The 26,213-nt window shown below is 42.5% G+C and overlaps 1 protein-coding gene across 1 annotated transcript; it reads right to left on the reverse strand.

Annotated features, from left to right (window-relative positions):
• Positions 1-2,835: 2,835 nt before the first annotated feature.
• IRS4 (insulin receptor substrate 4) lies at positions 2,836-26,213 on the reverse strand. The gene is given in 3 exon segments (XM_050901585.1): positions 2,836-5,240; positions 22,600-25,815; positions 25,818-26,213. Coding segments are annotated over 3 exon segments (3,528 nt in total). The 5' UTR covers positions 26,125-26,213; the 3' UTR covers positions 2,836-5,235.

Raw genomic sequence — 26,213 nt, forward strand, 5'->3', positions numbered from 1 at the left:
ATGCGTAACTTGGATTTACACTGTTCTAGTATTAAAGAACAAAGCTCTGCTTAAGACAGGCTTTTCAGTATCTTCCTTCACTCTAGTAAGTCCTATTATAATCCTTGACTAAAAGGAAAAAGCTTCCTTCAACCTCAAATTCATTTATAAGGTGGGATTTAAACTTCTGAAACAATTCTGCAGTCAAAGTACAACCTATATACCAAAGTGGGCACGCAGGGCAGCGCTGCAACATTGCTATACAATGAACTAGACCACTACGTGCAAGCTTTGTGCTTTAGAAGCTCTTAAGCTTGCAGCATTTTGTCCTCTATTGTAAAGGTTAGTCCCCTCTATAGCGAGGATTTCTCACATTAAAGGGTGGAGGAAGTACCTGTTTTAAAAAGTAGTTTTAGAATTTGAAAAAGTGATATATTGATTTTGCAAGCAACAAATGCTCAAGTTCTAAAATCTTATCTTCTGCAATTATTTTCTATATACTTTGATATCTAGCTTAAGTATTTTGTAGTCAGTGTGCTGCCTGAACTGTACAGCAGTGCCACCCTAGGGACGCCACTGAGGGAAGGTCGCTTTGCCAGATTTAGGACTATACTGCTGTGAGCAGCATTACATGTTTTTAACAGGTCCTTCCCAAAAAAGTTATGCTTTAGACAATCCAGCACTGTTGCCGGACACATAATACTTCTGCTGCTATGGCGACTTCCGCTAGAAGCACAAGCTGAAAATTGCGCAAGAGACCAGAATAATTTAGTCTTTCCAGGGTATTTTATTGACAAAAAGCAGGACACTATTGCTAATGGAAGGCGGGAGCAGTGATTAGCTCAGGGGAGTAGTAACTGTGCTCTACATTTAAAATGTAGGGTAAGTATCTAGAACTATTAGCTTTTGAAAGATTATTAATTCAAACCCACTTGTAGCAGACCGGTGACCACTGCCTAAGAACAGCCTCAGCTGGCAGCAAGGTGAAGAGTAACTGTTCAGTAAAGCAGACAAACTGCTGTCTTTAGTAAAGGTACTCGCTCTTGCCCCTGGGTGGAGCACAGAATGGTGGCTGAGGCTACTGTGCCAACAAGCAGCTTCAGTGCCCACTGAGCTAGATTTCCTGGCAGTCAGTCTCCTATAACCATAATGCTTCTTTAAAAAGTTTTAAATTAACGCAATAACTCAGAAGCAAACCAAAGAAACTGAGCTTGATGGGTTTCTTCAACAAAAGGGGGGTGGGGGGAAGAAGTTCTTACCTCCCAGATCCATACAGCAAGCTCAGTGCTCCTGCTCTCCCCCAAGACATGTTGCTTACAACCCTTCATGGAAAAATGAGGGGAGAAAGTTCTTTATATTGGAGGGAACATTATTGCTATGGCCAAAAGAGGATGCAAGGATGAAAAAAAATGCAATACAAATTGTATTGTTACCTGCTAACTCTGAAAAGGTCCTTCTTCCCTGCTATGAACCTCTCGATCCCAGTTATTCGATTATTTCCAGTACCGTATTGCTCAGTGAGATGTAAGGTCCATTAGAATTGGTCAATGTATTTCAAAACAAAGACTTTTAATATGTATTCTAGTGACATGTCTTCAAATCCAGATAGATAGGAAGTCTAACTTGCCTTCTGGTTTTAATTGAGGGCTTTCACCATGCTTCAGAAGCAAAAGAGTTCTATCAATGATTCACCCACAGGGGTCTGAAAAATTAGTGCAAAACTATGTCCTCCGCCCCACCCCCAAAAAACCCCCTCAGGCAGTTAGCCCATTTCAGAGCCAATGAGACATTCAGTCAAAGGTCTCTTAATGCAGTTATTGTGAGACTGTTGCAACAGTCTTGACAGTGTTTGGATAATTTTCACTGTTTGTTTACTGCTGGTAGGGCTGTTTCTGCCATGTATGAGAAGCACTGTTTTCTTTTTCTTCCCAATACAGGCTGCATGCTATAAAATGGGGCCCCGAGTAAGGGGGCTGCTTTATTTGAGGAAAACCCTATTCTTACAGCGAACTTGACTTTTACGGGGAGTTGTTGTAATGCACTATTTTGAGTAACAGGGTAAGAATTAAATCAGGTGTTTTTAAAGAAGGGTCTAATCCAAGACATTCCACAGTAATCACCCACATTTACGCAGATCATATACGCTCACATCTATGGATAAAAACGCTTTCTATACAGAATTACTGACATACGTAGCCTTCATGGCAGTAAGGAATTTGAAAAGGCATTGCATTTTGTTGATATTTTCCCACTTCAGTTGTTTTTACAAGTGGGTGCATTACCTGAAATTATGAGATATCTATATGGGGTTTGGTTTTACATACTGAGACCTCATTTAACACATATCAAACCAAAGTATTACTACAAAACTTACAACAGCAAGCCGTATTTGTTCCCTTCTGCCCTAAACTCTAAAGACAGTAACCTATTTGATACTACACTGCTAAAAATTCCTTCCAGGACTAGTACTTTTTGATCATGAAACTTCCATACCCAGTCATGGACAAAATTATGAACAAAAAATGGCCAGTCTTCTGCATTTAAAGCAGAAAAAGAAAGTATCAGGCACTGATTATTTTTCTTTCATTCAGAAACTCAGTTGTTTACCAGCACTATGAACCTATGACAAAGAAAATTTCTGGGTGTTTTGCTGTGTGTTACCTTTTACACTAAGTGGCAGAGAAAACTGGACAGTCTGGGAATCACTCCCCTGAAATACGCTAAAAGCTTCTCCAAATCTTCAGGGACATAGGGTGACAAAACCACTTTAAGAAGCAAGCAGCCACAGCAGGAGGAAATGCACTTCTGAGAAAAAAAACCAAAAGTTTGTTTAAAAAGAAAACCCAGACACGGAGCTACATGAACACGTATTTACTGCAAGTAGCTCTATGGAAAGCCAAGTCAGATAAATATAAACACTATACAGAGCTTCAAGCCAGTCTCCCAAAACCGCAAACGCGATGTGTTTTACAAAGAAAACAACATAACAATATTTACAATGGAAGACAAAGCCAGATCAATCAGCTCGACTTTAAAACAGATCTGTGAAGCAGAAATAGCAAATATAATGAACAGTTTCAACCATATATGTTTTAGTTTGTACAGACAATAACTGTCCAATATCAAATTAAATTTACAGGACAAACATTGTTCTATCATTGGTATTTTTGTACTATACAGCAGCATAAACGGGTAGCTGGAAGGTAGTATATATAGTGATATGTTTTACATCATCTGAAAATGTTCTTCCAGCACAATACTGAATAAATTAGTTGCTGTAAACTAAGAGATTCAAAAAGATTGCATATTTATTATGCCGTACCTATTAGTATTTGTACCACTACACTTGAGGTTACCCATTTACTTATTTATTCAGCATTTATTAAATCAGTGCTGTATATTGTACAATGGCAGCCTCAGGGATCAAATATGAAATAAGTATGTAAGAAATTTCTTCAAAACAACCTTTTCCTTTCACATTAAATGTTTAGAACTATCTTCATCCAAATTTTGATTTCTTAGAAAAGATGTAAAGCTTTATAAAAAGCTGTCTATGTATTGCATTATTAATTTACGAGACCAAACAAAAGCTATATGGCAAGACAGTATCATGGTCTGTAAGAGTGGTCGTATTTTTAATTAGTGTGTTTAGCAGCAACAAGTAGCTGTACCAACTTAAACTTCTCTTCCAGAATCAAAAGCAGGTCTGTGCTTTTAAACCCTGTAGCAACAGTTTTTCCTGTCACTAGACACTGCGTAAACTGATTGGTACCATGTTTCAAAAAAAAAAAAGTCTTCATATTTTAGTGACATGTACATTTTAATACTACTCAAAAATAGATTTGGGTACACATCACTGAACAATCAAAGTTGACAGTGTCTAATTTGTTATACAAACTGTACTAGCAATTTAAAGGTTGTACGTTAGAGGTGAGGCAGCCTGACAAATCAGTTGTACAATATACAATGTAGAGGATTACCAGCTGTGTGGTGCAGTACAGCATGAGGATTTGTGTACCACTTCTAAACCCTTTATCAATCGTCAGTGCCTTTTATTATACATTGCATGTACCAACGACTAGTGTCATGCTCTTTAAGTTCATAGCAGTGTTAAAAACCTAAACTCATTTCAACCAAAAAAAATCCAGTACAAGAGTGAAGCACTTAAATTGTAGAAAAATCAGGGCTTATTTTTAAAATGTCAAATAGTCATTGTTCACATTTCTGTAAGTGGGATAAAGACAATTGATGAGCCAACATTTTACTTTTTTCCCCATTATGCCAGGAAGAAAGAACAAAAATAGTCCCAAATTAAAAATGGGACTTTAGCTGAAAGTAAGGTCAATTAGGGTGGTTTCCCTTTAAAAAGCTACAGCTGACAAGCATAATGCAGAAGTCACAAACGCTGGATACGACTCTGCAGTTCTCCATTTGAATGCATGAACAAAAACCTCATTTTACACAATTCGTATTTATAAACAAGTATCTTGAGGGTAAGAACAAAAACAATCTACAAGACAACCAGCCCATTAATCCTACTTTGTACATACCAAAATTCTGAGCAAAAAAAAAAATTCAGTTTAAGCTCTGACAGACATTTGATTTAAAATACTCTAGCCTATGATCAAGAAATGCCTCTTGTACCATAAAAGCAAAACCTTAAAAAAAAGAGGGGGGAAAAAAAAAAAAAGCAGAAGAGGTCTCTCCTTCTCAGACCCGTTCAGTCCCATGGGTTCACCCCTCGAGCTAATGTGCACCTCTCCCTCCCTCCTTCTGCCCAGCCACCTGAAAAAAAATCCTGAACTGCCAAAGTATTTCTAAACGATACATGTTTTAAGCTAACCACTTGTTAATGTACCAGAGAAGCAAAACCCATGTTAAACAGACAATCAGAAACCAGCTTTGACTTCTCAGAATATAAATTAAAAAAGAATTAATGGGAGAGGCAGGAGGAAGAAAGGGGCATACAGGCATCTCCTATTAGCATTCACACTGCCTCCCAAATAGATATGACATGAAAGACCAAATTCCATCACCAAAGCACAGCTATGAAAAAATCTCAATTCAAATTAATTCAACTGTAGAGAGCTGATGTCTATGAAAAAATTAATTAAAAGGATGTGTGTCTATGTCCGTGCTGGTGGAAATGAAAGTAGCCGGCTGGAGCTGAGCTTTGCTTCCAAAAGCACCACACAGTTTCTGGAGTTACCAGCAGAAAAGTCTTCTCTTCCAACAATGGTTTCCATGGCAATGCAGTCAGTCTAGAAAGGAGGGGAGAAAAAAAAAAAGTCAGTGACATTTTAAATGCAAGTTATATTGGAAAAAAATGTTTTCTAGTGAGGAGAATACACGGAGCTTATCCATTGCAGGAGCAACAGCTGCTGAATGCAGAACACGGGTCCCTCACAGAGAGAGAGGGCACTACCAGATGATAACACGCTCAGGAATCCTGAGCCACTGGGAAGAACTATGAAGTCTGAAGCAAGCCCCAAAGAGCCGCTGCAACCACAGAGCTGACACGTGTACGCCGGACAGGAGCTCGGGCGGCAGCCAGCACTGCACTGCTAGCCCACGCGCTGCGGGAAGGACCAAAGCTTACGGCTACCCATCACCTACTTCACTATCAATATTTCATTTAATATTGAGAGATCTCGATCCTCTCAACCCGACGGGCGATGCGCACAGCAGAGGCTATTACTAAGCACACAGCGCAGGATGAATGTAGAGCAGCTCTGTTCACCCAGATGTAATTAAGGTTGTGGCGAACACTCCCATTCACAGCAGGTACAGAACTGCAACATAAACACTCCCTGCAACTCCAGCTCCAAACAAGGAGTGGCAAGTCATGACAGCTGCGTGCCCTGTCCTCAACTTTTCAGGAAAAAGCTTAATTTAGTTATAAGAAGAAACACCTCAGAGTATAGTTTTCCCTTTTTCAAGAAAGTCTCACTAAAAGGCAACACACGGTACAAAAACGCGCAGCTATGGCAGACAGCCACCTTTACTGCTGTCAGCAAAAACCTGTGGCTTCAAACTGACTAGAAAAGGCAAAATACAAAGTGCTCGGTAAAACCAGAGGAAAAAAAATATAATCTTGTATTATAGGAAGATACAGTCAGGTGACAAGGCAGAAATGGAGATAGGAGAGAACATGACCTCAAAGCAGAACGCCAGCTCCGCAATTAACCGTGCACACGCCAAGGTGAGAGTGATTCAAAAGGTTCCTGACACGGAAAAAACTGATGAAGGGGATAGGAACGCTTTCTGCAGCAGTGTGAACACAAACTGAGGAACGTACGAAAAGTCACTTTTCAGCTCACTACAAAACCCCTTCCACTCCCAACAGAGCCCGTGTGAACACTAATTTTCAGTCTGGAGGGGTACTATCAGCCAAGTCATTGGGTTACGCTGTCTCCCAGGCCTGACAGACTGTCCTCTTCCACCATTTCTGTCCTCTCAGCCACGACTGAGGGCACTGTCCTCTGCCAGTCAGGTGGCTTTGGTCACCTTCTCTTCAAGGTTTGAGGTACGTGTCTGTGGGATCTGCTTCCTGGCATTACGGGGAAGAAGCAAACAGCAGGTTGCTCGCGTAAGAGATTTAGTCTTCAGAAAACATCAAATACAGAAATGTAGTCTACTTTTTCCCCTTGAAGCCACACAGTGCAAACTCTCTCACTGCTCTGGGAGAGCTCGCTGCTGTTGAGAAGAACTGCAATATGGAGAATACTTCATTACGAAGCACGGCGATGGCACCATGGCCCGCTGGAACAAAAGAAGGGGATTCGGAGCTTAATCTTGCCCGTGCTCTTCTGTGGGGTTACAAGGAAATCAGTTAAATCTCATCGCTAAAGAAAGCATAGTGCTTCACTGCCTCTACCACAGGAATATGCTGAAGAAAATGTCACCAGCTAAAGAACTAGCAAGCATTATGTATAACAATGCAAACCTGTATGTTTACTTACATAACCAATCATAAAGTATGCACGCACAAACTCCACCCTAAGTTAAAGAAGTTCTGATTTCCGTCCAGCTAAGAATACTGTCCCTTCAAAAGAAAAAGAAAGGGAAAAAAAAAGGAAAAAAGAACAAAGCTCAGATGAGCTGCACTGCGCAGCCCTGCCCCTACCCCTGCAGCTGGGACAGCAAAGGCTGCCCACTGCTCGAGAGACAGAGAAGCGAAGACCATGGCAGGGCTGGACGCAGTGCAGAAGGACAGAGGGATCCTTCAACTTCAGGGGAAACTCCCTTTTATCCCTACACAACCCACACCAAGGTCTGGGTTGCCGAGTGTCATTTTTCAAACACGTAGTGATTTCAAAAATACAGTAACTTGGTTTTCCACAATTCAAGGAAGAGACAGCCAAAATACACCCGCCACTCAAGAATCTCCATTTGTATTATTTCACAGACATCATAAGATCACTACAAAAAGCTATTGCTTGTTACACACAGAGCATGTGATGTGGTTAGCGATGGCTTTGTTTTCACAAAAGCCAAGTGAAGCTATTATTTTTGAAATAGTTTTCCTCTTTAGAAAAATATTTTGTTGTAGGACCAAAGGATGAAAATATGCACCACAGTTTGCAATGAATCACACCTCAACAATGCGTGCAAGTCAAACATTAAAACAGTTAAAGCTTCTATATTAAACTTATATTCAGTAAAAATTAACATTTACCAGCATCCCCCCACCCTCTCCTTGCTGTGGACCTGTAAGCTTACATAAAAGGAACTTCAAAAACTGTCTCTGCTTTTGTCAGGACATTTTTCCTCCACGCCTAACACACAAGGCACACCTGAAAGCTGTTTGACAAGTTATTCTAATCTCTCCAAGCATATCCCCAAAACATTTTTGAAGAGCAAAGGCCCAGTTGTTTGAATCAGACAATGCCATGTGGCAGAACTCAGTATTTATACCTAAAACTTTTCGAAAACTTTCATAAACTTATGCCAAATTATATTTAAGATACTCGGAGGGCAAGTGGAAGAGCTTAAGAGCAAAAAAAACCTGCTTAACTCCTAGGTTTCACTCTTTGAACAACCCTGGCATAACTCAGAAGGTTAATGATAACCTCCTAAATCTAAAAATGATAACCAATTCTAAAGCAAGCTCACCAGGTAACTCTAATCAGAGCCCAGACTAACACAGATTAATTTATAAGAAACCAGAAGAAGTATCCTCAACTAAGCTTCACTACAGCTTATAAATTCCCTGGATGTCCTGGCTCAAATACAGAGTTTTACCCCAGCGTAAAGGCAAGCTCGGGACCTCCCTGCAGCATTCCCCCTTCCCGAAACTCTGTGCTTGTTAAACAAGATCTCATTAATTTGTGTCCGTGTCCATCCCCCCGCCCCCATGATTATAAACTGTACTTCAGCATGTTTCCTCTTCATTTTTAAGTTAAAACAGAATTGCGGGAACTGTAAATAAACATAAGGGAGTTTCACGTAAACATTACCTACAAGCTGATAACAGTCTCAAAGCCTTGAGTCGTTCAGACATGGAGTTACTGGTTGTCACCACTTCTCTAATCCCCTTGTTAAAGCTGAAAATTTCAATATTGCAGTTGGAGCAGTACAGCTGGCTGATGCCCTGAGTCATCAGCTCTTTTCTGGGATAAAAGCATCAAGCATTTATATATATCTATACATATAGATACAGATATAAACTGAGAGAGATATATACGTATGTGAGCACATATATCAGTATCAGATAGAAAAGGCAAAAAGAAACTCGTGAAACTTGACCGCCTAAAAAAAAAAAATTCCCTCTGAAATCTAAGACGAGACTGAGGTCTCGCAAGATGCCTCCTACAAAGCGTCCGCAGTCACCACCGTTCGTGAGGGTGGCACTCCGGAGTCCCTTCCTCGCTACAGCGGGACCACGGCCAGAAAGGCCCGCAGGTCACCCACCACCAACCTCCAGGCGTCAAAGAAACCCCATGTCACGACCAGTGCAGTCTGTGTCCAGGGGCAAGTCCAGCAGAGCCAGGGACAGCTTCTGCAGTCGCAGTCACAAGCCCCGATACTGGTTTCTGAACCATGACGTTGTAGGAGCTCCAGCTGATGCAGCTTCCCCCACCACATCCTCCCAGGAAGATCTGCGCTGAGCCACCCGCCTAGCTGCATCTCGCATTTTAGTGCTACAGCCGCCTGCAGGGAGCGAGCGGGAACCTCGGTGTCAACGCAGCCCTACTTTTGTTTATAGAGAGGCACCTGCACCCGGCTGCGTGAAAGCACCGCCCGTGCGCATACACCACAAGAAAAGTTCTTAGTCAAAGAGGTGTAAAACGGGTTTAATGTAAGTGAGAACAAGGCCGATGTTTGTTGTGCTGCTGATACCTGGACCCAATTTGTGGAATTCCACCTCTGCGGTTCCTCACCACAAGGATCCTTAGGAAGCGACGTGGCTTTATTTAGCGAGGTTGCAAGAGCGCTCACGCATGAAGCTCCTCGGTGGCTCTTCTCTCCCACACCTGATCTTCTTCCATCTTTTGACTAGCCAGTAGGTAAACTAAAGGAGGACACGAAGCGCTCAAAGAAAACACCACAGCTTCTGTGAAGCTGGATGATCTTATTTCAGTCTTCAGAATGTAAGATTCATCAGCCAACAATTTTCTATGTTAACAGTACAAATATGAGAACTGCTGATCAACAATAAAAACTAGATTAGCATTTCATTACAGATACCATATAAATGTATACAACTCAACACTGATCGAACAGTAAAGGAAGCTGTCAGAGAAATGGATGAAACAACTCTTCTAAAAGGAAAACAAATTATGAGATGCGAACTAGCTGGGAAGGGAGGAACAATGCTCACAAAGTAGCCCGTCAGTCCCTTGGAGTTCTCAAAACATCAATGCCACCCAATAAAACTCAGTGCCCAGATCAGACACGACAAGTTTGAAGACAACTTTCACTTGCAGTGTAAACACGCTGCTGTTCCTGGATTGTCACGAGCAATTCCAAGAAAATCTGCTCAGTCTACCAAAAAAAAAAAAAAAATCAAATCTGATAACTGGTCGTTACAACAAAACAACCAGCAAAAACCTGAACTCAAAAAAACCTCTGCACTTTTGAAGCAGCCTAAGAATACACTACTCTAAGTAGTTTTTATAGCACCCTACCCTGGGCTTTTCTGTTTGGTTAAACTTCAGCTCCGTTAACAGATTCTACACAAAAGCTTCAGCCTTTATTCAAAATTGAGCTCTACTGCTTCAGAATATTGAGAACAATACAAATGCAACTTCCTATGAACGTTTAATATGTAAAATGAGTCCAGAAAGCACCCAAACATTTTCACAGATCACCTCTCAACTATATAAGCAAAGTTTAGAAAATTAAAACAACGTTCTCCATTACACAATTCTATTTGAATTCATCAGTTTAAGACTGGATCAGTTTATAAAACTACACGCAGCTGTCCGAATCTTTCTGAGGAACAAACAATCGGAGGAAAAGGATCACAAGGGCAGAAGAGAAACTAAGAGGGCAAATATTTAAAATAGGATGGCAGTATGCCATTGCTCAAAACTGTTTTGTTTAAAATTAAGGAACACACTGAGAAAGTGCTCTGCAAGTTTTCTATGCAAAAATCATCTATAGTTTTATAAAAATTAGGGGCAGAGGATTAGATTAGCCTTCATTCATTGGATTGCAAACCCAGTGTGTTCCATTTGAAAATGTATCACATGAGAAAATATCCAATTTACACTTCATTTCCTGCATCTGAATTATTAAGGTCATACAAGTCAGGCCACTTTGAAACAAACCAAGAGGTTTTAAGAACATAGCAGACATATCCTAATTCTCTCAAAGAAATCCATCCTAAATAATATCTGTTTTTACAGGAAAGGCTCTTACTGACATAATTCTGCAACTGATTCCTAAAAGGATAAAAACTTTGCTTACAGACGATATTAATTTAAGATAATTAAATGATTAAAATCTCCATGTCAAAGACTAAGACAGCTTAATGCTTTCTGGAGAACACTACTGAAGTTCTCCATTTCCTGAACTTCAGGTTAGGGGGAAATCAGAATTAACCTAACTTACGCAGATCAAAAGCAGCAGAACAGCCCTAGACTTTATTGTGCACATGGCCACACAATATTCCTGTTGTTCAGGAAAGCACCAAATCCCAGCACAACCTCAGGACACAACGTGCGCGCCCAAAAACATTCTGTCCACGCCGGCGGGACAGGGCAGGCAGACTGCAATGTATTACGTTTCAAGCCTTCCGTATGGCACGCAGGTCGGGGGCAGGGAGGTAATTTGCGCAAATACATTCTTCACAAATTAGTGAGAAATTTTTTTGCCCCAAATCTTACCAAATACATAGTTACTATCCTACGTCATTGTCCTATTTCTTCAAGTTCTTATTTTAATGGCATAGCTTTAGACCTTGCTAGAGGCAAGCGGTGTTATTTGAGAAAAGCAGAATTCCTTCTTAATTTGCACACACAGACACCAAGTCTACAAATACAAATCAGAAAACCTGACACTTTGCCGTGGCCATTGCACAGGCAGTTACTGTACCTGGGCAACCCAAACGAGGCCCTGACACAGAAAGACATCCTGATGTGGGAAATGTGTTCAACTATGTGCTTACCATTAAGCACACATTCCACGTACCTTCTTCATTCAACAACAAACTAATGATGCTCAAATTGACCTAATGGATATATTTTGTACCTACAATTTTACTGACTTTCCACAAGCGAAAAAAGCAAAATTTGTTTTAAAAAAAACCTGATACGTGACCCACTTTTCATTGGATAAACTATTTAAACACAGCGACTGGTAACAACACATCCCAGTAGATTAGATTCCCCAACTATATTTCCAAAATTTAGAAGACAAAGTCACTCTTACAAATAATCTTTCTCCACCATTGTTCATTCGAAACATGATTCCGCTATTCTTAGTGCTTAGCAATTTCATGAGCTAAAAAACCTCTCCTGTGCTTTAAGATCATTTTTATTCACTCTGCAGAAATGCCTTATCTTTTGCAACAGCGGCTTCTTTTTCTGTTTAAATAAACATTAGTGTTGTTTCTAGGAAGGCCTTATGCACACTCCCTAATTTCATCTCTTTTACTGATACTATTCCTAGAATTGGGAAACTTGCATGCAGTGTTGGCAGGGGCCTAACACCAACGCAAATTGCACTGGACAGCTTGACAAGAAGTTGTTGGGCTTCTGGGGGGTTTGGTTTGTTGTTTTGTTTTTTTAAAACTAAATTTCTATTATGATATAGCAAGACAATACTAAAAATTAACTTCTCTCCACTTAAAAACACATAGAAGTTCAAGATGTCAGATTTCCATGTTGCAGAAGAATGAAAAAAAAAAAGTTCTGCTTTTTCAAAAGCACTCTCACGGCAAGTGTGTAAGATACTACGCCTGACCTCCTAAACTGCAGAAAACATAGGTAAATTTTAGCCAAAAAAAAAAAAAATCATCTTGTTTGTGTGGCTTCTGACAATACCACCTGCTACAGTTCACTCTGCTCTCACGACAAAGGTTAGGAGCCCTGAAGTGCCAACAGGGAGGAATATATTTCCTGCCTGTGCTCTTGACGCAAACTGGACGTTAAGAACTGTTAGGAAACGAATAGGAAAGAAAACTGCCACGTCAAATACCGGTGCCGAACAGCACGCACCGCTCTGGTTCCCTCATTCAAAAAGGACTTGGAATAACTGGAAGACTTTCATAGTGCAGAAAAACTCAGGAAAGGTGTGAAACACCTTCCCGGTGAGGAACAGCCAGGTAACAAGGACCCTTCGGCCTGCAGACAAGTATTAGGATGTATCAGGAAATTAAAAAAAAAAATTATTACACCGCAGGTCCCGGCTGTGTGCAGTACAGGAAGCCGCTGACAGCACACTGGCTAAGTGTATGGCAGAGGAGGATACAGCATCTACACAATCCCAAGTGGCATGGAGAGAAAAGACAGGGTTCGTTATCTCTTCCAATACACAAACTAGGGGCTGCCACACAAAGCTGGTACGGAGCAGGGTCCCAAATAGACAGAGAGAGGTCTGCACGCAGCGTGTACTGACTCTGACTGCAGGCTGCTGTGGATACAAGCAGTTTACACAGGATCAAAGAGAGACTGGAAAACTACTTGCATTAAAGATCCATAAAGGATTATAAAACAGACAAACTCTATCAGGCTCAGGAAATCCCCCAAACGGGGGGGGAATAAGAGGCTGGGTGTATGTTTGTGGGGAAGTATTATACACGCCTGCCCTGCTCTTCCTCTGCTGGGTGGTGTCTGCTTGCAGGCACAGGTCTTTGGTTTGAGTGAGCATAACTACTCTTATGAACACAACTAAGAGAAAGGACAGTGTCACTCATGACTAATGAAACAGCTCCCCACCTTTCAAATCACCTTTCCCGATACTTCCTTTCTACAGAAAACTTCTCCTTTCTAGATGTTTTACCTGTTCTAATTCATCCCTTTGCTCTTCCCAACCACTTTAGCCATTGACATTTGAAAGCATTCAGCACTACCTTCTTCTTTCACCTCTATTGCCATAAATGACTGTCAAAGGCAGAAAGTTACTACATGGCCACATACCCAAATAGTTACACTCTCCTCAGCCATACCTTTTGCCCATGCGTGCCTGCACACAAACACACGCACACAAAAAATCTTTGCAATCAGCCACTATCTGCTACCACACACAGCAGTGGCACACATCGATTTTTTACATTTTCTAATTATCACCTTATTGAGTCTGCATTAACATCAGGATACCCAAAACCCTGGCTTACGCAGGGGAGGAAGAAGAAGGGTTCAGATGGCATTGCATGTGTGAAGCAAGGTCTTCTCAAATCACAGCACATGCAAAGAGCCAAGGGTAGGGCCTTCAGCTTCCAGGAGCAGCTCAGGAGCTCACAAGGACAGAATTAAACTGTGTCTACACACAGACAAGTTTTAATCAACAGCATGCAACGCTTGTTTAGTGTTTACCTTGTGAAACACGTCAACATTAATATTTCAATCACTTATACCCTCAACAGTGAATCAAGCCTCACTGCTGCCACCACTTCCAGACTCATCCACAACCACCACAGTGTCTGTTCAACCTGATCTACTGACACAGAAATAAAATAACTTCCTCCATCAAAGCTATCGTTTTGCACTCCAGCTTCCGCAGGCGACTCTCAAGCAGCTGAAAGCACCGCAGCAGTGATGAGCGGGTGCCATCCAGACCTCCCTGTTCAGAGCTGGACTGCAAATGCTCTGACACACTGGTTACAAATCTTAAAAGTGAATCTCTCTCCCAAGCCACACTGCTGCCTCCTCCCCAACGCTAGAAGATTGCCCGAAACCCAGAGATACCACCTAAAAAGCCCCTGCGAAAACAAGAGGGAACCAGTAGTAATGCCAAGGCAACTCCATCACCCTAGCTGCTTCTGGAGCAAAGTCTCACAGAGGATGCAGGTCCATGCGACATTAACTGCCTAGGGACGCTGCACAGGGTGATCCTGTGCTCCCATACGCGTTCCTGCACCCCTGCCTGCACCAAATCTATCAGTCACATGCCTGCAGGAAAACTAACTTACAGAAAGGAAAAAGAAAAAAAAAAAAAAAGAGGAAAAAAAAAAAATCACATCCCACATCTAAAAGGGAGAAGTAAACACTGGGACATGCTCCTAACTCGGAGATACATGTTGGCCCACATTCCTCTTACCAAGATTAATATCCTGGCCAGTGTTCTGACATTTACCTCATCCTTTTCAAGTCATTTAAACCATTACAACCACTGTATTTATAGCTTGCTACCTTCCATCACTCCCTGCCGTGTGCATATCCTTCCAAGTGCCTCTACCAGCTTCCTCTCTTGCAACCACTCTCAGGCAGCCTTTTATCTCTCTGCGAGGCTGACTCTTATCTTCACTCTGCCAATGGCAGCAGCCTTGATCTTTATCTTACTCTCCACCTCAGCACATTAAGTTTCATCCATCTCTTTAGTTTCATCTTTTAAATTGTAAGCTCCTTAGGACAGGGACCAACACATTTACATTTGCGGCACGGTACAGGGGACCTCCATCCTGCCTACCTGTTCAGGTTCTACAACGTGTAGAGATCACGTCTGGAGCTACAAGCTTTCATTAACAGGCTCACTGTCGTAATATTGTCTGAATGACCTCAAGATCAAATCTGTTCATTTTTTCAACTCATTTCTAACTGATTTCCTGTTCACCACAATCTGCAATTTAAAAACACCTTGTTCTAAAAACAAACAAACAAAAACCCACCCACCCACCAAAACACCACAGAGTTAAATACAGATGGCAAATACCTCCCAAAGTGTGTCTCCTAACAAAAAGCAAATACTCTGGAAGTTTGAACTCAACAGTGGATATTACTACTGAAAACCCAAATAGCTTACAGATTTTTCTAACAGACTAAGTTAAAATACAAAAAAAATTTCCATACAGCAAACAGTATCTTTTTGGTCCCTTAACCCATATTGGTTTAGACTTAAGAAACTTTATTGGTTTAGACTTAGAGAACTTAAAGCATGTTCCTTCATCTGTATTGATGGAAGTTTTACCTGCATGCAACTTGTGCTGAAGAATGCCCTCGGCCAACCCACCTGCAAACAGGCGCTGGTTACTTAGACCAGGAAAGCAAAGGTGCCCAGACGCGAGGAGAAGCCTTTCTGTACCACTTGCTGGTTTGTCTTGGCCATTTTAGCTCAATTGTCGATGAGGTGCCACAAAAGTGGCAGAAACACCAATGCCTGTCAATAGCTTAAACAGGGTTTTCATACAAATAAGGTCTCACATGGCTCACATTAATAGCTTTTCTTGGTCTAGTATGCAATAAGTTCTCATTTATCTAATGATGCATCTGCTTCACTGTCACTAAGAACTCTCCAAACTCCCGGTAGCCTGAGAGATCTGTGTGAAAAGAAGCACTAGTTCCCAAAAAATAATTCAGGCTCAGGCTACCCAGCATCAAAAAAAGTTATACTGCAAATTCAGCTGTTCAGCCAGAGCCATAAACAATAAAGCAAGCTGGCTTGGCATGAGCATGGGAACAGAAAAGCACTATTCCCTGTGGAAGGAGGATATCATTCATTAGTGCCTCAATAAGTTTAGAAGCAAATTTTACCAGGTTTCTTGCGCACCCTTTGGTATTATTTCCCATGATTTTCAGAAAAAGAAAAAGACATTTTGATATCCTCAGTCATTCCACAAAATGCTGTTCTACTAAAAGGGAAACCTTTCTCCAAGTAGGTAGCGTATTTATAAGCCTTTCATGCCCTAGCAAAAAGGAAACACTATTCTTACCTATTTTATGCCCTAAATAGTAATTCAATTTGATATTTATATAAGTTCATCATATACATATGCTATACAGTGAACACAAGCACTATTCACCTTTTAGTAGTAATTTAAAAGTTTTCAATTTTCTTGAGTCACATTGAATTGTATCGTCACCTTGGAATTATAGCCAAATCTTAACTATATTAATTTCAGTATAAGCCATCTCTTTCAAAAACCCTTTCTTCTCGGAAGATTAAAGAAAGATTAGACCTTACACTTAACTCACAAATCACTGGCACACAACACATGTATACACACACACACACAAGCAGTCTGAATTGTTAACATCCAACCATATAGCTAAATTAACAGAAAAACAATGTTTTGAAATAAGCAACCTTTGCCCCTTAAGATACAGCTCATGACTTAACCAGGGCAGAAAATTCTTGCTAACAGTCTACTACACTGCTGCTCTTGGGGTAATGCTACACCCGAAGCAAAATCCCCACAAATCCAAACACTTATATGTTCAAGATCATTTAGATAAGATACTCAGCAACACCTCCGAAATGCCTTTGATGAGTCAGGCTAATTTACCTTTGTCTTCCCACTGCCCTCAAGTATGTCACAAATCCCTATTGATCAAGGTTCTCAACTAAATCGTAACCATCCCTAAGCTGAGTGACCTTTACGGAGATGCAGGGCTTGATTAAAACTAGAATATACTTCTTCCTTTTCCCCTAGTCATTGCTTTAACCTGTAAGACAACAGTGCAACTTGATCACTGGATTGTTGTTAATATGCAAAAGCTAAACGTGAAAAAAGTCAAACAGCAAATTTGCAGGGTGGGCCATAGGACAGCTCTCCAGCCAAGTCATTACATACCATTTAAGGATGAGTCATAAGATAACGCTACATTTTTAGGACAAAACAGCAGTAATAATACACCCCCAGGCTCCAGAAAGCTTGACACTCTCTCACCTGCCTTTCAGTTTTATCACTCCATTTTCCTTTGAGTTGAAGAATGCCACATTTGATCACGACACTACTTAAAATAAAATTGTAGAGTTTGTTTCCTGCTTCGGATCAGAAAAACAAACTTGTTAGTGCAATCAACATACTGGACACCATTCAGCATGTTTTTGGGAGCACCACAGACCCACAAACAGAGCACACAAACACACACCAAGGTACAACACAGTACTATGAGCTCTTTTTAGTACCATCCAAAACCTCAAGGTATAAACCCTCCCCCCAGCAATCAATATGAAGAAAACTTATTAAAGATCCTTTCATAAAAAAAGAGTATATGCAGAGAAAAAAACAACCCCAAACTCCACCTACTGCTAACATGCTGCTGGTCATACAAAAAACCCCAAAGAAATACCTAGCGACAAACCACCCCAGTAATCCCGGGCTGGAATACAGCCGCTGGAAAGACTGAATAAGCGCTGCACACCTTCTGCGACTCCAACCCGCCACCCCAAGCGACAGGGGGAACAAGGGGCCCTCACACATCAAGGCAGGAGGCGAAAATGTGAAGTTTTAGAGGGAAAACTAAAAGGGTAATAATGCATTTAAGATTTCACCAAAAGACTTACAAAAAAAAAAAAAAACCACCAAAAAAAGCAGTTGGAATCAGTACTGGATTACTCCCAGAACTCCCCGCATCCTGCAGCGGTGCTTTAACCTACAAGACAGCTACGAGCAGAAAGTTTCAGACTTCCAAAAAAGACACGTCACCATCAGCTGCAACTATGGATTTAAAGTCTGGAAAGCTGATTTCCAAAAGTATTTCAACACTGACTACAAGTAAGCGTTCGCTCTCAATGGCAGGAGAACATTCTTGTCTCAGATTCTCACCCAAGCACAAGTAAAACCCAACTGATTCTTGGTCAAATATGTCATAATTAGCTCACTCCCACACTGCACGGCAAAAATCTGTTCTGCCTTCAACAGCTCATGTACTACTTGAGAAAGTTACCCTGGGTATTTTTAAGCATAGCTGTAAGTCACTCAAGACTGTTAAAGTGGCATCTGTTACAGCAAGATTAAAATGGTTTGGGGTTTTTTGGTTTGGTTTTTTTTAAGAATTATTATCCCGGCATTACTTCAAAGATGTAGGATACATAGCAGCGTTCGGATGTGCTTCAGTAGGGTTCTTCAAGTTATTTTTAAATGGGCCTGTGCCTTAAGTATTCTGCCAATACAAAAGAGCCTCAGTTTGAAGCAAACTTTTAAAAACCACTAGTCTCAAACCCAGAAGGGGCAGTTATTTGCCTGGTATCCCGTAAACTGTAATTTACTATATTAGTAATAGCTAAAACTTCCAGCTTCTGAATTTCTCAAAGTGTATATTGTTCATTATATTCAAGATTTTGCATTTGAAATATGCAAGTTACCATAAAGGATCTGGACAATTTGGAACCCAAGTTTTGCTTTACAGCTGTACTTGTTTTCCTTCCTGTCAGCTCCCCAAAGTGTACACAACACTCTTGCCCCGTCTAGCACAGGAGGAGATTAAAAAGGTGAGGAACATTGAAACTATAATGCTGCACTTTAGAGAACTTCTGAAATAATATCTTAGCATACTGTTAGAATATCAGGTAGAGATAAGATTAAAGAGTGGGTGTAGAAGAGGTGGGTTGATATTAAGCTGAACATTACATTTACTCTGAACAGTCTGTTTTGTTGTTGGAGTCCAGGGTATCTTTGCAGGTTTAATATTTCTAATTAAGACCAAAGAAACTTGTATTATACAGGACCCATTATGCAGTTTATTACCGCCCCATTCTCATTATCCTCCTCAGTTTCTACAAGGTCCAATAACAAGGTATACATTAGCTAAGCCCTGTTTGAAGTAGCTTTAGTGTTCTGTACTCCTAGCACAAAATTTCATGACTCAGATTCATGCAATCAAAACTGCAAACCGCTTGCTTCAATATTGTGTAACAATATCGTGATGAAACTGTTTTGCTAATGACCTCCTTAAACTTCAAGCATTAGAAATCAGAACCTTATGTTCTTTTTATCATCATCATTATCAACATAAAACCTGAGCTCAATTTTGCCTAAACCTAAAATAAAAGTTTCATAACAACTCAGGCATATTTACCATTTCAAGTTAGTGCCCTCCCCCTCCTCCATCCCTGTCATGAATGCAGAAGGGGGAAAAAAAAAAGTTTGATTCACATCAGTGAACCTGAACCAGAAGTAGTTTGGGAATTACAATGAGGGGGCAGCGATGCATTGGAAATCACTCTACCTCCCTCAGCAGTTAGGAGAATGCAGCTGACTCACAGAACACAATATTCCATTTAAGCAAACACAAACAAAACAAAAAAGCAAACAAACCCAAGTTGGGAAGTGTTTTCCTTCCAGTAAAACTGCAGTTTAGGGGGAAGAGATAAAGTCCTCTACCTGATAGAATTTAATACATACGGGATAGCGCCTTTCTAGGAAGTAAAGGGTAAATGCATCTGCTAAATATTTTCCTTAAGAATGGATTTAACCACAGAGTATTTTTCAGGAAAAGACATCCAAAGAGTGGGATGTAGAAGGAAAGAAAAGACAGCATTCGGTTCTGCTAAAAGGCTCCAAAAGTATTAAAAATATCAATTACACATAGGCACACTACACCTCTTCAGGCTACAAGAGGTTTAAGAGTGAAGCTACATTTTCACTATTCAAAAGGGAATGTGAAAGTGTTTTTCTGGATTACAGAAAAGCTTTTTAAATATTAAAATAAAAGCTTTATTGCAGTAGAAACCAATAAGCTGTTTAAAGAATATAGACTTCTAAAATCATGCTTGCTATAGCTCAGAGACACGATTTAGTATGCGAGTGAAAACTGGTATCTTTATAATCAAGATTTTTTAAGTGATTACTAAGAAACAGATATACACCACCAATTTACAACACTGTATTCAAGTTTGGCAAGCTACTTTTAGCCTGGAATATTCCGAAATCTGTTCACTCCTCCATGAGCCACCTACAAGTGAACAATGTCCACACCCCACCTGCCCTCCTACTATGTACCAGAAATATTTTATGCTGTCTTTATAGAAAACTGTTGGGCCTTGTTCCAGAGCAGTGTTTTATAATTTTGTTTTTCTTTTTAGGACTAGAAAGAAACCACCAACCTAAGCTCTTACTATTCTCATGCTTAATTTCCTGCCAAAGCCCATGTTTTTATGCACAGAGTTTCTTTCACTTCACTTTAATGCATGTTTCATTTTCAGAAAACTTCAATTCACAGCAAAAAACCAGCAGCTGTGAGTCTCTTGCCCCTCTGCAACTTGTAATAGACGAGGGAAAAACCCCAAGCACAGGGCTGTAGCAGTAGTAAGCAAAATGTTTAACATAAATACAATTTCTAAACACATTATCTCTTGAAAAATATTTTTAAATGTAATATTTACAGTACAGCTGAAAGCAAATCATCTCTGTTTTTTTTCTTCCTCTCCATTTTGTAAAAAGTTTTACTTTATAACATGGATTTTAGTCATATGAGGGGAGTAAGATCAAGTAGGAATTCTGCTGTCTTTGGGGGTGCTTTTTTCAAAAAAAAAAAAAAAACCAAACCACAATACAAATCAGCTACAGCAATCAGTGTGCCTTTGACTTAGCAGACAAATCTTTGAAGTGCTGAAAGACTAACTTTGGAAGAAAGCACTTCTTGGACTGGCAGCTTTCAACGTCTTCTAAATTTGATTCCAACCAACAAAACAAAGCAGAGGAAAAAAACCACTGAGGCAAACCACACATTTCTGAGCAGCCCCAAGCAGTGCTGCCAGACTTCGAATGGCATGCGAGCTGAGTCAGGCTTATACCTTCCACTATTAAATGCTACACAATTTTAAGCTGCTTTTAGACACTTAGTTTTAAAGTGAAACTAGAAAAAAAAACCCTATCATTTCAGTGTTTAAGATTGTAATTAAAAATACAAAAGCCAGCAGTAGCCTGCCCCTTTACTGCTTTCTGTTGACAGAGAAGTAGACAAGTATCAATGTCCAACAGTGATTAAATATTTCCTCTTAGTACTCATCAATTATTGACTACACATACATTTGCAAAGAGAGGAAAACATCATTTCCAACACATACAGTTTTCTATCCGGGTGGGTGAATTACTTTAAGGAGTTCAGTGGGTCACTGACACCAGAGTAGGGATTATACTTCCAAAGCTACAGTGCAAGACAGCGCTTGCACAAACACTGCTCTTCAGTCAGTGGACATGCACAATACCACTAACAACTAATTACTATTTTTTGCTCCCACCATGAGAGCAAAGAGCTTAACATACGAATCGGAGCGTCCCTCCTCTTTCCCATCTTCTTCCTCCTCACCCCCAACACCCTTATTTTTTTACGCACACCTCAAACTGCATTACCTTAAGTTGGGGGTCACACCAGTGATCACTTGAAAGCTAGCAGCCTTCTCTCCGAAGTTTCAGACCTGGAAGACACCCCTCAGAGCCTGCTCTTCCTCTACTACAGGCGTTCCTCACCTGTACGCAGAAGGCAGATCCCTCCGTACAGCAGGAGAAGGGTTACGGCTCAGCTAAGCCCTTGGACACTACGAAGCGGTGAACTTGGAAGGCACGGGCTGCAGCAGCCCCCCACCACCCTGGTCAGCCACCAGGAGATGGCTTCTCCGGAGGATACAAGGATACTTTGGAGACCAGAGCTCAAAAGGAGCACACCACACCTTCAAGGGAAAACACTGAGTTCTGTTTACATAAGATTCAACTAAATCAATGTGGGCAGATTTGCACATAAAAACCCCTAAAACATGCATTTCACCTACATTTATTGAAAGAAACAGATCTAAGCCCCGAATTTTCATATCTAAACCCAATTTAGCAATTTCCAGCTTTTCCTATCCATAACACAAATTACAAAATATCAAGTTCACACAAAAAAAAAAAAAAGTGAAGAGTCATCTAGTTGTAAGAAGACGAGGAAAATAAAAGTGAAGGAAAAAAAGAGCTACCATAACCTCAGGACAAGAATTCACAATATGAAATACGATTAATGTTTATACCAGCAAAATTCTTTTATAAAAAACCAAGGCAGATGACAGTTTGATGACACCTCTGACTGCCTAGAAGAGTCACATAAATCCTTTAGGCCAAGGACCACATCCCCTTTCATTGTTGTTCAGCGGTTAGGATGCTGCGCTACGAGGAGATCGGTTGTACTAGAATAATACAGAAGATGATAAAAACCATTTACCCCACTCTGAAGACCAACATTTTAGCATTAAGCAGAGAACCTAATTCCTACAGTTAAGCAAGCATGAAAGGAAAGTGCTTTTAAAGTTACAAACCTTTTCTCGCAGCGTTACACTTCAGACCATCGGATCTGCTGAAATCTATGCTTACGTAAGCTCCACTGTCCAAACCTGAAGTACCATTTTGGAGATGGCAAGTTGGCGCTGTAGTACTTGCCTCACAGCTTATAGGATCATCGTGTAAATTCAGAGCGATGTAGTTTAAGCCATTCTGAAATCCAGTTGAGGTATCCCTGGACATTTTGCTTTCCTGACCATCAGAAATGTTTTCATCCGGTTTTAACCAAACATTGTCAAATGAGGCAGAGCTGTGTCTTTTGCTACTATCAGTAAAGAAAGAGGAGGAGGTCGTCACAGTCCCAGCTGAAGAGAACGTTTCAGAACTGTGTCTCCTCCTGCCTTGAGGATCGGCTCGAATCACTTTCGGTCCCATAGGAGGTTCAGAGCTAGGAACAGAGAAGCTACTGCTACCAGCGTATCGATCAACAATGCACAGTCTATTAACTATGGAAGAAGGGCTATCAATCTTCACACCGTCGTCGGATTCGGCGGCAAATGGCCGCGGTGGTGTTGCTGCCATGTTGAATGTCATCTCTGTGTAGTCATCAGTCCTGTTGCTTGCAGTGCTAACACAAGCAGTACCAAACGAAAGCCTAGCGTAGTCAGGATTTGGTTGGTTTCTAGGAATACTGGAACTTGCATAAATTGAAATATCTGTTAGAGAGTTAGACAGTTCCTTCGCCACTTTCGGTGACTGTACATCCAAGTCAACACTCATATAATCAGAAAGCGGGGACTGTCTGTGGTCACTACTTGAGCCTAGAGATGATGGCGATCCTTCTGCAGATAAGGAATATGGTGTATTACTCGCCTTTTCATTAAAATCAATATTGATGTATTCACCGGGACTCGTTGGCTCAGGTGGAACTGTACGATCGTACATTCTTGGGATAGTATTACTCCCTCTTGTACCTAGCGGGAGTCTTGTGGGCCTAGTAGCCCTGTTCTGCACAAGTCCTTCATCTGAACCTTTCACTGCTGGCAATTTAGAGATGCCGTTAGCCAGAGCCTCGCTGTTGACCCCTTTTACATTTTCTGGTCCACCATACAGGAGTTTTCCAGGTGAAGACATTGGAACATATTCACTGTGGTCACCGTTTTGTCCTGATAACGCCTTAAAGCTTCGGGGCAAAGAAAAATACGAACTAAAACCTTTGGAAACAGAAGTGGTGTGAATATAATTCGAATCACTGGGGTGCTTTGGAGCTGAATTCCCAGGTGACATATCCATATACTCATTGTTTATGATCTTCTCATTACTTCCTTTAGAAATAAATCCAGTTAAAGGACTTCGTACAGGTGAAGAGCTAGCCTTTGGAAACATCATCATATATCCTCTGGAGTCAACCTGAGATGGCGACCATGAATTGTTAATCTGTTTTGGAACAGACATACTTTTAGGAGTCATTGGCAAATAATCGCTGTTGCTGGATAGAGAAGACGCAACTCCTGGCATCATTGGCATGTACCCATCATCCCTGGCTTTACTCCTACTTTGGTTACATACGGCATCAAGGTTAGTGTCATTGTACTCCGATTCATGGTTATCTTTCAGTTTTGGTGCTTCAGAGTAAAGTAATCGTCCATGATTTCCTGCAGAATCCTCGTCTAATGAAACTGTAGTTTGTGTCGTCTTCTGCTGCACTGCTACAGATGTTGGTTTTGTTAGAGAGTAAGTTCTTTTCCTGAAACACTTTTCAGCCTCCATATAGTCATCTCTTGAGCTATCATCTACCTGTTGCTTACTCATGGACATGTACTCGCTGAGACAGTTCTCCTCTCTGATAGGCGGCGTATTTCCCAGGGAATCTGGTGTATTACTCCTGACTCGAAAGTACCTGAAATCTCCAGGGCTGGAGCCGTATTCATCAGAAGAGATAAATCCCCCATCGCTTGGGGAACCACATACGGATGAGCTAGAAGGCCTGGTCAACATGTCCGAAGCAGAGCCATGGCCACTACTGGAAGAAACACTGATGGGACTTGTAGTGGAGGGAAAATGAGAAACGGGCAGCGAAGCAGACCTGGTGTGATAAGACGAGCTGAAAGCGGCTCTCACGTACCTTCCACTCCCTTCCTGCCGGCCCAAATTCATCCTCGCGGTATTCAGGTGGATCAGGCTCCCAGTCACTGACCTAAAAGGTCTAGTCATGGTTCCTTCTCCTTCGCTGGACGTTCTGAAGCGATAGGAGTTGCTGCTTTTGGTGGTAGGAGGAGTCCCTCCGGCAACACTCTCAGTTCTGGATCTTCTCTGCAAGCCCGTCTGGCTGGGGGGCAGGTTGCCCAGGTGCCTCCTAGTGGTGATGAAGGAGATAGGATTGGTACCACTACCACCACCAGAAGACTGGCTCTTGCTTCGGGGCCTGAACTCTGCAAAGGCCTTTAGAGCTTTCATGGTCTCCAGAAAAGTCTCGTGCATGTTCTGGGCAACCACCGAATCATCCACTTGCATCCAGAGTTCTCCAGGTCCAATAGAGGCAGACCTGCCCACTTCGATGAAGAAGAAGTTCTCCGAGTGCCCGCAGCGGCGAATATTCATCAGCTGCAAGTGGACGGAGGGCACTTCCGAGTTCAGCTTGACGAGGTGGATGGCCTTGCTGGAGAGGCACAGCCTGTACACTCCAGTAAGGTTTTTCGTTTGTCCCAACCCTTTGGGCTTAACGTTGACCTGCCACACCTCCTTGAAGACGGTGCCGGGCCTCAGGGCGGCCCCGTAGTGCTCGTCATCCTCGTCCACCTGCTGATCGGCGTGGTCCTCCTGCTCCAGGAAGCCCCTCTTGCTCTGGCTCATGAGCTCGCTGATGGCCTGGTACCAGGCCTCCTGCTCGGCCTCGTTCTCGGCCAGCATGGCGAAGTACTCGTCCTTGGTGTACAAGGCGATGATGTGCTTGTGCTTGGCGTCCGCCCGCCGGCTGACGGTGAAGCACTGGTAGAGGGGGATGACCCGCTTGGGCGGGGGGCAGCAGAGGGAGGCGGCCCCGCCGGCCCCCGCCGCCCGCAGGCTGCTCTTGAACTTCTTCTCGCTGTCGTAGTACTCCAGCCGGGCGGGGGCCAGGTGGCTCTCGGCCCGCAGCACGAAGTAGCGCTTGTGCCCGTGCTTCTGCTTCCGCAGGTAGCCGCACTTCCTCACGTCCTCCCCGGCGGCGGCGGCGGCGGCGGCGGGCGGGGGGACGCCGCGGCCCGCCGGGGGGGCTGCCCGCCGCGGCCCGCCGCGGGGACGGCGCGGCCCGCCGCGGGGGCGGCCTCCGGCGCCGGGCAGAGCGAGGCGCTGGGCGAGCGCCGCAGCAGCAGCAGCAGGTGGTGGGGCTGAGGGGACGGGCAGCGGCCGCCCTCGCCCGCCGCCGGCTCCCCCTCGCCCGCCGCCGCGCCGGGCACGCCGGGCTCCTGCTGAGGCACGGCTCCGCCTTCCGTGTGGCGGGCGCCCGGCTCCTCCGCGCCGCCCCCGGCCGCCGCGCCGCCGCCGCCGCCGCCGCCGCCCGGGCCATTCATCCCACTCGCCATCTTAGGGGCCAGGCAGGGTCCGGAGCGCCGGGGGAAGGGGTACGGGGCGGGCAGCGGGAATCCGCCCTCACCGGGGAAGCGCCCCCCGC

Source organism: Gymnogyps californianus, chromosome 9, assembly GCF_018139145.2.
Source record: "Gymnogyps californianus isolate 813 chromosome 9, ASM1813914v2, whole genome shotgun sequence".
In the NCBI taxonomy this organism is placed as follows: Eukaryota; Metazoa; Chordata; class Aves; order Accipitriformes; family Cathartidae; genus Gymnogyps; species Gymnogyps californianus.